The sequence below is a fragment of the Octodon degus genome, unplaced genomic scaffold (genome assembly GCF_000260255.1).
Source record: "Octodon degus isolate 3935 unplaced genomic scaffold, OctDeg1.0 scaffold00112, whole genome shotgun sequence".
In the NCBI taxonomy this organism is placed as follows: domain Eukaryota; kingdom Metazoa; phylum Chordata; class Mammalia; order Rodentia; family Octodontidae; genus Octodon; species Octodon degus.
This window is the reverse complement of record NW_004524688.1, coordinates 8,000,165-8,011,242: the sequence shown is the minus strand read 5'-3', so window position 1 is coordinate 8,011,242 and position 11,078 is coordinate 8,000,165. Positions and strand designations below refer to the sequence as shown.

At 46.2% G+C, this 11,078-nt stretch overlaps 1 protein-coding gene across 1 annotated transcript in view; it reads left to right on the top strand.

Moving 5' to 3' along the window:
• Positions 1-11,078, top strand: part of Rnf213 (ring finger protein 213) — a 115,247-nt gene that overhangs the window by 87,127 nt on the left and 17,042 nt on the right. The window contains exons 45-54 of the mRNA XM_023699247.1: positions 317-486; positions 575-674; positions 2,531-2,642; positions 3,286-3,499; positions 3,612-3,802; positions 4,552-4,674; positions 5,576-5,686; positions 6,716-6,955; positions 8,062-8,143; positions 9,572-9,606. Of these exons, the coding sequence (XP_023555015.1) occupies positions 317-486; positions 575-674; positions 2,531-2,642; positions 3,286-3,499; positions 3,612-3,802; positions 4,552-4,674; positions 5,576-5,686; positions 6,716-6,955; positions 8,062-8,143; positions 9,572-9,606 (1,378 nt within the window). The remainder of the gene's footprint in view (positions 1-316; positions 487-574; positions 675-2,530; positions 2,643-3,285; positions 3,500-3,611; positions 3,803-4,551; positions 4,675-5,575; positions 5,687-6,715; positions 6,956-8,061; positions 8,144-9,571; positions 9,607-11,078) is intronic.

Here is an 11,078-nt window from a genome sequence, read left to right as displayed (position 1 = left end):
CAGGGGAAAAGCAGATGCTATAGATCTGTGGAACCTTAGCCCTGGGCCCTACTTCCCCCAATTCCCTTTCCCTTCCAACAGAGGGGTCTTCTGACACATTTTAGATATGTAGGGTACCACTGCATGGGCCAAGTGACCTAGGTGTTCCCAGGAAGAGATGAGGCATATGTTGTCTGTTATTACTTAGATAACCAGCTCTAACCTTCACATGGAGCTCCCAGCATCTATTTATTTAAGACTGAAATGTTGCCCCAGTCTGACCATTCTGCACAGAGAGGTGCAGGGTCCTGTGACAGAGCCTCTCCTCTGTTCCCAGGGAGGCTGTGAAGAAGCACGCCCTCTTCCGGCGCATGTGCAACAGCTTCTTCGTGGACCTGGTCTCCACCATGTGCTTCAAGGACAACACTCCTCCTGAGAAGAACGTAATCGACAGCTTGCTGTCTTTGCTCTTCATACAGAAGGGGATCCTGAGAGAACCCGCTCAGAGTGAGTGGCTTTCTTCCTGTAGCCCCAAGCTCGGTTCTTCTCCCCCTTGTGCTGTGACTGAGCCATGGCTTCTACTCTCTGGCCACAGGGCACCGTGAACACACAAAATCTCTTTCCCCATTTGATGATATTGTGGATAAGACTCCCGTCATCCGCTCTGTGGTGCTAAAGCTGCTGCTCAAGTACAGGTAGGTCCAGCTCACCAGGAAGTTCCTAGAACTTTAGCTTATTTGTATGTTTGTTTGTTTTTGGTGGAACCGGGGATTGAACTCAGGCCCTTGCACTTGCCAGGGAAGCGCTTATTCCACTGAGCCATCTCCCCGGCCCCTTTAGCTTATTTGTAAAACAGGATTTTTCAGATGATAAATGCTTGATGTCACACACAGGATCCTGAGGCTAGAGATGTAGCTCAGGGGTGGAGGGCTTATCTACTGTGTGAGTGTATCTGATGCAGTGGGGGAGAAGAAGTTCATTTAAATTGTGATATTGACTTTAATGTAATTGACTGTGAAAACTGCTCTGACAGCAGTGTCAAGTTCCACAACCAGTGTTTAAAAACAGTTGCGTATCAAGTCTTGATACAGTATCAAGGAAGAATATCCACGGTTAGCTGCCAAGACAATGTGTTCCTCCTTTCCTAACTGTACCTTATTGACTATATCATGTGTGAGGGCAGAATTTCTTCATGTGCTTCAGTGCTGCAGAACAATTGAAGTCAGAAGGAGGTGTAGGAAATCTGATGACTTCTGTTAAGCCAGGCATTAAAGAGATTTACAAAACAAATTTCTAAAAATGTTACTTATTTGAGTATGTAACAGGTTGTTGTCATAAATGAATTGTTAAGTATTTTTGAAAGTTTTTAGTTTTAATTTCTAATAGCATTAGGTTTTTTGTTTTGTTTTGTTTTGGTTTGGTTTTTTTTTTTTTTTTTGGCAGAACTGGGATTGAACTCGGGCCCTTGCACTTGCCAGGGAAGCGCTTATTCCACTGAGCCATCTCCCTGGCCCACACTATTAGTATTGATAGGTATAATCCATGTAAACAAAAGAACCTCGTGATTATCAACAATTGTTTGTTTTGTTTTGTTCAGACTAAACAAAATAGGGTCTCACTATGTAGTTCAGGTTGGCTTTGAGCTCACTTTGTAGCCCGGGCTGTTCTCAAACTCACAAGGATCCTCCTGCCTCAGCCTCCCAAGTGCTGGGATTACAGGAGCATGCTACCATACCTGGCAACAATTGTTTTGGTTTTGTTTGCTTGTTTGTTTTTGGTGGTACCAGGGATTGAACCCAGGACCTTGCACTTGCCACTCAGGACTTTGCTCTAACAATTGTTTAAGATAAAAAGTTGTTATGCCTCTGAGAGGATTTTGAGTCTAAAACAAGTTTGAATGCAGCCTTTATAATATATGAAATTTCATATATCAGTAGTTGTGCTAACATATTTTTGTAAAATTAATGTGATAGATACATGACATCTTACTTTTTCATTTCTGGGACAAAATACTGGACACCTGTTGGTTAAAGGAAAAATTTATTTTACCTCAGTTTCTAGAGGTTTCAGCTCATAGTCTGCTGGCTCCAGGGGAGGGTGGCATGACAGAGAAAAGGAGCTCCTGGCGTGGCAGGTGGGAAATACCAAGACTTCCTTCTTCTTCCCCTTTTTATTCCGTGCGTGCTGCAAGCCTATTGGTTGGTACCGCCCACAGCCAGGGTGGGCCTTTCCTCTTCGGTACATCCACCATCCACACCAAGAACTGCATTAAACCAGTCCATAGACTATCAATGTCACATACCCCTGCTCCGATACCACACACATGATCCAGTCACTCCCCAAGGCCCCACCTACTAGCACATGTGGCTTTGGGGGACATCTAGATGTGAGCCTTAACATGTAGTATACATTTACACATAACCCAGATGGCCAGGTTATAGATTGATAACTGCTTTCTTTTGTAAGGTAAGTCTCGAGATCCTGTGTAACTGGGAATAATAATTCTTTTTTCTTTCTTTGAGGGGGTGGAATAATATTTTTCTGTCCATAGCTTTCAGGATGTGAAGAACTATATTCAGGACTACCTGTCCCTGCTAGAGAGCAAAGCATTCATCATGGAAGACAAAACTGAACTGTACATGCTCTTCATCAACTGCCTGGAGGTAAGCTGGCTGTCGCTTCCCTGGGTCCCTTTAGCGAAGTATCTGCACAGTATAGTTCATGCAGTGAAAAACTGTTGAAGGCAAACAGCATATTATTTTAGTCAGTACAGTAATCAGGTGCTCTGCTTCGGGGGATGGAATTCCTTAGCTCTAAGCATCTATATATGTAGTCAGGAGGTGGTACTCCAGCCACCTCCTGCTGCCAGTGAGATGACCCAGCTGTCTTGTCTTGTGTAAGGGTGCTCTGGTATGTGCACAGCCTTCCCCTAGCCATGCCTTTCTCAGATGCTACTTGGTGGTTGTGGGATACAGGGTGTGAGGACATCCATTTGTGTATACACAAAGAACACACAGCCTAGGCGAAGGCACCACTGAAGTCAACAAAGATTATCAATACTGTCATATTTTTATTCCCAAAATGTTTACAGTGCATAGGAAACAAACTGGATGATACAAAATTTTTTTCTTTCCCCTAAAATAGAAAAGGATGTTAGTTTTTCATGATTAAAAAATTTACATGCAGATCTCTGATTTTTTGTGCTTCATTTACCTCTGAAGAAGCCTGCAGTGTGATACTAGAAAAGGGAGGGCTTGCCTCTTAGAAAGAAATGTGTGCCTTGCTTTCTTGTTTTCTGTTTCTTAGGATTCAATGCATGAGAAGACCAGTGCTTTCGCCAGGAACAGTGAGCTGAGCTACCTGAGAGACGAAGGCAATTTCCTCCAGTTTTGCTCCTTTAGAAAACCTGACTGGGAATCAGCCGCTGTGACCCCTGTCGAGTACCTGCAGGAGTTGGCCAGGATCCGCCTGTGTCTTGACAGGGCTGCTGACTTCCTCACGGAGCTTCCTGAGCGATCAGGCACGTCTTCACTCTTAGCTCAGGAAATAGGAGAAGCCCCCTCTGAAGGCAATCCTCCCAGGGCGTGTTCTGCATCGTAAGTCCTCACGTCACTCTTCCCCTGTCCTTTCAGAGCTGACTGAGGAGCGGCAGCGCTACCTGCAGAAAGTGGAGCAGTTCTGTGTCAAGAGTGGGAACGACTGGTACCGTGTGTACCTAGTGAGGAAGCTCTCCAACCAGTGTGGGATGGACTACGTGCAGAGCTTCTCCAGGCAGGGCCACCCCTGCCGCTGGGTGTTTCCCAAGGAAGCCATCACGGAGCAGGTGTGATGTGGGTCACCTGGGGCAAGGGGGGCCCTGCAGGACACCCAAGCTGGAGCTGGTGCACCCATCTGCTTGCTGACCCCCATTCTAGACTAGAGACAGGCATGTGTCTGTCCGATCTTCATCTCTGTGTTCCGGCACAGATTTAGATCTCTTGCCATGTGACAGGGTAGGCATGCACACATGTGCGCACATGAGTAGTGTGTTTCTGGGTTTCTGCATACTTGCAGCATTTATGTGAACATCCTCCTCATCAAATTAGACATGCAGTAGAAGAATCTTTGCATGGCCTTTGCTTTGAGCAAACCAACAGTGGCTCCACTTGCAGTGTGGCCATTGTAACCTCTGCCAGGCAGAGACAGGAGGCTTGAGACAGACACACAATTGCACAAAGTTTGGCTTTAGGCCCTCTCAGCTTTCTTTGCTGGTACTCAGAAATTAGAATGGTCTTACTGCCCTGGGGTTACAAAATGGCACTACAAGTCCTGGCATTTTTAGCAACTGTAGCTCAGAGGTGACAGTGGCATATTTTGTGTCATCTGGGCTTAGGGTGGTGCTGTGAGTAGAAAAAGCCACCAGCTAGAAAGTGAGCATGGCTCCCCGTAGACTCTTCACCCACTCCAGAGTCTGCTCTCTCCCAGACAGCCCTGGCCTGCCATGCATGGGACACTCAGGAGTATCTTTACCTATGGTGACAGTTCCTTGCCCTGTCCCCTCTGAGACTAATTCCTGTCCTCTGGGGGTTGCAGAAGGATGACCTCAGCCAGATGGATGGATACCTGGTGTATGATAACGAATACAAGGCCGTTCGTGATGCTGTGGGCCATGCCATGCTTAAGTGCAAGATTCCGGGCATCGGGACTGCTCTGATGGTAGGCTGGGTCAGGCCCTCTCGCCAGGATGGTGGCCCTCTTGGAGTGTGCCTGTTGACTGCTTTATGCACAGTGGTACAGGGCAATGCACAGGAGCAGGGAGCAGACCCTAGAGGGACATTGTTGTCAAGAGTTCCAGTGGCCAGAACAGGGAGCAGGGACAGCTATATGGGGCTGATTGGTTACTTCCTTTGAGGTCCTCCTGAAAATTCATTTCCTCCGGGATCCTTTGATGTGAAAGATGCTGAGTCCATACCTGTGTACAATCACAATTCATATTTATATTTTATTTGTCTGCTTATTTTGATAAAGATGCAGCATTTTTAGATTTCTTTCAAATTGTTATAATCTTGCTTCTTCTTTGAGTCCCTCTTAGCCCTGGCAATGGTGGGAAAGAGGAAATAGAAAAGCCTGCTTCAGTTCAGGAAATTTTCCAAGACCAGAGAAATAACCAGAAAGAGAACAGATACTGATTTCTATACCTTCTGTCATCACCTGTCTGGTCAACATGCAGAGTTTGATCTGAGAGTATTTAGTGAACCTTGCAGCCAGAGTTCTTTTCCGAGGTGAAGATCCCCAAGACATATGGTCCAGGGGTCTGCAGCCTGGGAAAGGTGTTCTCTCCCTTGGTAGTGTAAAGACTGAGTCTGTGTTCACATGCAGATCACACTGGACCCTGGCCCTTGGGTAGAGGTTTATAACTTTTTCAGGACTGGCTACTGAACCCAGAGCCTTCATACTGAGCTACATCTCCAGCCCTTTTTTGAGAGGATTTCACTAAGTTGCCCTGGATGAATTGGTATTTGTGCACTCCTGTCATGGTCTCCAATACTGCTGGAATTGGAGGTGTGCATAAGCCCTGTACCTGGTGATTTCTCACTTGATACCGCTCCCTTGGCAGGCCTGCAAGAGCCCAAGGCCCCAGCAAGCTGTCTACTTATTGCTTGCCCTGTACAGAGAGGTGGCTGCCCAGTTCCGCTCCCAGAGTACAGACCTCCATCCTAAGCCAAAGGTAAGTGACCATCTTGAGGGCTTATGTGAGGAGCCTTATAAAGAGAACTTTTTTTGAGGGGCTGGTGAGATGGCTCAGTGGTCTAAAGCACCTACTTAGAACAAGCTTAGCAAAGCACAGGTACCCTGGTGGGCTGAGCTGGCCACACACACACACATAAATAAAAATAAAAATAATAAATAAAAATAAAAATAATTTAAAAAAAAAAAAAGAACTTTTTTTGAATACAATCAAAGTCATAAACACAAATTATGGCCCTAATTTTTACCTAAGATATAAAACCTTGTTATGCGGAAGTGCTATTTTGTGTTTATCCCAAAGCTTACAGAATCATCATCATCATAAAACAAAAGCCGAGGATGTAAGCTAGGGGCCAGTGAGATAGCTCAGCGGACTAAAGCACCTGCTTAGGCCAGCACAGGGACACCTCGTGCCATACCAGCCCTACTCCCAGGGCGGGGTGAGCCAGCCAGAATGTGGGCACAGTACATGCCTATAATCCCAGCACTGGGGAGGCTGAAAGCAGGAGGATCACCATGAGTCCGAGCTGCATAGTGAGACCCTGCAAGAACCAAATACATTAAAATAATAATAATAATAAAATAATGCAAGCTAATGTTTACCAAAATAGTATGCAAAATACTGGGCTTAGATTTGTGGTTGCTGAGTTTCTATGTGAAAAATTCTTTTTCTGAAGTGTTTCCCCTCAACTGATGATAATTTAGTCATTTTTTTAAAAATTTATTTATTTAATGTGTGTGTGTGTGTGTGTGCCCAGCTCAGCCCACCAGTGGGCGGGGCTGGCCGGCATGTGGTGCTCGGGGATTGAACCGCGGTCCCTGTGCTTTGCTAAGCTTGGTCTAAGTAGGTGCTTTAGACCACTGAGCCATCTCACCAGCCCAATTTAGTCATCTTTAACTTGATATTTATTACATATTTGGTATCAAAATGTGTGCCTCACAGAGGGCAAGCCTCGAATTTCCAGGCCTCTGTGATATAACCTAATACAAAAAACACGTTTCCTGCCAGCAACGCGAAGTTATGAATAAATTCATTGAGGAAAGTAAACTCCTTTCTGCTGAGACCCAACACTTGGCCACAGCCCTTGTGAACAATACCCTGCCTCTGCTGCACATGGGGCCTCGTGCCAGCAGCCTTGAAGGAACAGTGGTGGACATGGCCATTCATGCTGCAGCCATCCTTCTGTGTGGACAGAACATTGCTTTAAGGCCCCTAAGGAATTTGGCCTTCTCCCCAGCCAACATGCAGGTAAGACCAGACTCTGACTGCTTTGGTTTTCATGGTAAAAACTCAGTGTTTTGTCACTACTGTAGAGACCAAGCCTGCAACTAGGGGACTGTTGAATCTGTTGGTGTTCTGGTTTCTCTCTACCTTCCTGTGCTGCTTTGCATGTGGTGTATGTGTACGTATGCTCCGTATGCTTTGCCTGTGGCATATACTCTGTCACATACACCTTCCATGCATTCTGTCTAAATCACTTTGGAGGTGGAGAAGAAATGAGAAGTTAGTCTGCAGATGCACCATGCTGCTAAGAGAAGGCAGTTACATGAGGTTAAATATCACATAGGTGTCTAACCTGAGTATCCTGATATATCAGTCATTTAGAGAGCAAAATAAGGGCCAGCCAAATGAAGCAGATGCAGGGGCTGGGAGTTCAATCCCCAGGCCTGCCATGCTGATGCCACCCCATGGGCCAGAGGAGTTAAAACAGCAATTGAAACTGGGCATGATGGGTAATGCCAGCACTTGGAAAGCTGTAAGCAGGAGGATCACTACAAGTCCAATCTATGTAGTGAGACCCTGTACACCCTGCAGACCCTGTCCTAAAATTAAAAAAAGAAAAAAAAAGAGCAAAATAAGAGCGAGATACAGCAGACAGGAAGGTAGACTCAGAATGGGAAGAGGCCTAGGGGAGGAAGACCAAAGTGGAGTGAAAGGTAAAGGGAGCAAAAACATGATTAAGGTGCAATATGTATATAACATAACAGTTTCCCCAGATGAATGCAATTAGTATATTACAAATATATGCATAAAAGTACATTTAAGGCCAGGGAGATGGCTCAGTGGACTACAGCGCTTCCCTAGCAAGCACAAGAGCCTGAGTTCAATCCCTGGTTCCACAAAGAAAAAATAAAAATAAAAAATAGAGAGGGTTACTTTTGGGCCAGGTAGATAGCTCAGCAGCATTAACGCCTGCCTGGTAAGTGCAAGGTTCTGAGTTCAACTTCTGGTACTGCAAAAAAAAAAAAAAAAGAAAACATAAAAGAAAGAATGAGAATCGTACTACCCGGCTGTCGGCCTCTAGCAGCCAGGCAGGATGCCCACTCCTCTGGCCTCTGCCTTTGGTTTTGCAGAATGCTTACCTTCCAACCATGCCTGAAGACCTGCTGGCCCATGTCAGGAAGTCGGGGTGCCTGGGACCTATCTACTGGTACAGTAAGTACAGCGTGGAGCACAGTCCTTGTAGCTTTGAAGAGCAGCTTTCAGCCACACTAGAACTTGAGTTGGGCCTACGTTCCCCCTGGTTCTGCCTGAAAGTTCACAGTCACTTTTCCACATCCTGCCTTTGGCAGCCTGCAGAGTATGTGTGGCTTGAAGGATCTTGTGCTCTGTTAGGAAGAGAGTTCAAATCTTTCCACTTCTCCATCATGGGAAGGGAACATGAGCATGGGGTTCTCCTCCCTGGAACATACCGGCTGAGGAGAGGGACTTGGAACTTCTCAGAGGCTCACTCCAGGGCCAGTCACAATGCAACAGGTTTTGACCCAAAGGCAGCTCTTTCAAAGTCAAGCTGAGCCAGGCGTGGTGCTGTGTCCTATAAGCCCCATACTCTGAGAGGTTGATACAGGAGGATTCCAAGTTTAAGCCCAGCCTGGGCAACCTAGCAAGAACCTCTCAAAAATTAAGAAAGGGCTGGGGATATAGCATAGTGTGTATGTGCTGGGTTCCATCCCTATTATCACAAAAGGAAGGGAAAGAGAGAAGCAGGAAGGGAGGGAGGAAGGAAACAAGAAGCTGGAAGACAGAAATATATATATAATCCATGGATTCATGTGATCTTTGTTGATACATTGGGTAAAATAATCTTTTGGAACTACTTTTTAAAGTTATAAGAAAACACATCCATGGAAAAGAAAAACCAAGAGAATGGAAAGATATCATCAGACATGTGGTACACATCTGTAACCTTAGCTACTAAGGAGGCTGAGGCAGAAAGATCGAAAGTTTGAGCCCAGGGCTGGTGAGATAGCTCAGCAGGCTAAAGCGCCTGCTTAGGCAAGCTTAGGCAAAGCACAGGGACTGCGGTTCCATCCCCGGCACCATGTGTCCTGCAAGCCCCACCCCCAGGGCCAGCTGAGCCCACCAGAATCTAGGCATAGTGGTGCATACCTGTAATCCCAGCGCTGGGGAGGCTGAAAGCAGTAGGATCACCACAAGTCCAAGCTGTGTAGTGAGACCCTGCAACAACCAAATACATTTTGAAAGAAAATTTGCCTCCATGTTCAAATTTAGCAAAATCCTGTCTCAAAAAATAAAAGAGGCCCGGTGGTCGATCAATAGATGATTCTGTTTACCAGGTCACCCAGTGACCCCAGCGTGAATCTGCAATCTGATCCTTCCCTGCATTTGTAAAGTTAAATTAAGATATTTTTCTCTAACATTTATTGAGCTCTGGGATAAATAGCAAGTAACTCACCTGGCAGCATAGTTTGAGAGGTTTCCTAAGTTACTCAGAATGCCTCTTGTTCATCAGACCTGGGTCAGGACCAGAGAGCAGGGCATTAATTAGCTTGCTGGCAAGCTCCAAGTCCCTTTCCCATGTCAGGAGCTCCCAGCTAATGTATGCCCCTTGTATCTCAACAGCTTGTCCCAATGGTCATCCGTGTACCGTGGGAGAGGTGAGTCTCGGCATTGGAGGTGTGGGTGGAGAAAATGTGTCCCTTTGGGTCAGGGGCAAGAGGGTTATGGAGGTGGGGGTCTCCGCCTCCAGGGGCTGTGTCAGTGCTGCCACTACATAGCTGTGGTGCTGCAGGTTTCAGCCCTGGACTTCTCCCTGGATGTTGACTACTTGGTTCTTCACTGTACCACCAGTGCTGTGCGCAGTAGTGTGTCCAGCAGCACTCCTGACTCAGCTCGCCAGGGCAAAAGTCGCCCCTCCCTGCAGTGGGCCACCAAGAATGTCTCCAGGTCTTGCCCAAGGTCCCCTGGGCCACAGAGAGGTGCTGGCAGGGGTCAGTAGCATAGAATGGCCTCCTGTGAGCTGGATTCTAGCCAGGCAGGAGGGGTGGCCTGGTACCAGAGAGAGAAAGAGAGACACTTGTGGAGGGTGAGCTGTGGTGGAAGATTATCTCACTCGTGTCTCTTGAGGCCTCTGTATGGCACATCTGCCCTTGCTGAGCAAGGAACCATGTGTTATTTGATTAACCAGAGACATGGTGGGGAAATCCTGATAGAAAGGCTGTCTTTCTGAGCTTCACTTCCTTCCTTAAGTGTGAAAAGAAAATAGAAATAGATTCTTAGCTGGCAGCACATACTGATAATTGCAGCACTCTCGAAAGCTGAGGCAGGATTGCATGTTTAAGCCCAGCCTGAGCAAGTTTGCATCTCAGAAATACCCTTTGTCAACATAAATTCTTAAAAAATGTTAAAAAGAGATGGGTATTTAGCTCAGTGCACAGGCCCTGGATTTAATCCCTGATCCCACCCATTCATCCCTCAAAGGAAAGTTAGATTGATAGATGGGTTGAGTGATTCTGAGCTCTAAATCCATGCTCTGAGAGACTGTGTCTACTATGGATGGGGATTCACAGTACCCAGCAGGACACAACTAGGCTTTGAATAGTGTGTCTTTGGTAACTCAATTTTGTGGTTGGGTTTTGTTTTTGTTCGTTTGTTTGTTTAATAAAATAAAGTCCAGTAGATGTAAAGAAATGCATTGGGAAGCTGCTCATATGGTTATACCTGATGTTACATAATGAAGCACTGTGATGCATATAAGAATGGAAAAAAGTGATAACGAGGAGGAAAGAAGGTGGAATCATATATCTGTCCATAGAGTGCTTCTCTTTGCAATTAAAATTTAGTCATGCTTAATTTTTTTTTAAACATTTATTAATTTATTTAGTGTGTGTGTGTGGCCAGCTCAGCCCACCAGGGGGCGGGGCAGGCTGGCATGTGGCGCTGGGGGATCGAACCGCGGTCCCTGTGCTTTGCCAAGCCTCTTCTAAGTAGGTGCTTTAGACCACTGAGCCATCTCACCAGCCCCCATGCTTAATTTTTAAAAAATAAAAATCCAGGGGCCAGGGAGATGGCTCAGTAGAATAAGCACTTGCCGGGCAAGTGCAAGGGCATGAGTTCAATCCCTAGTTCC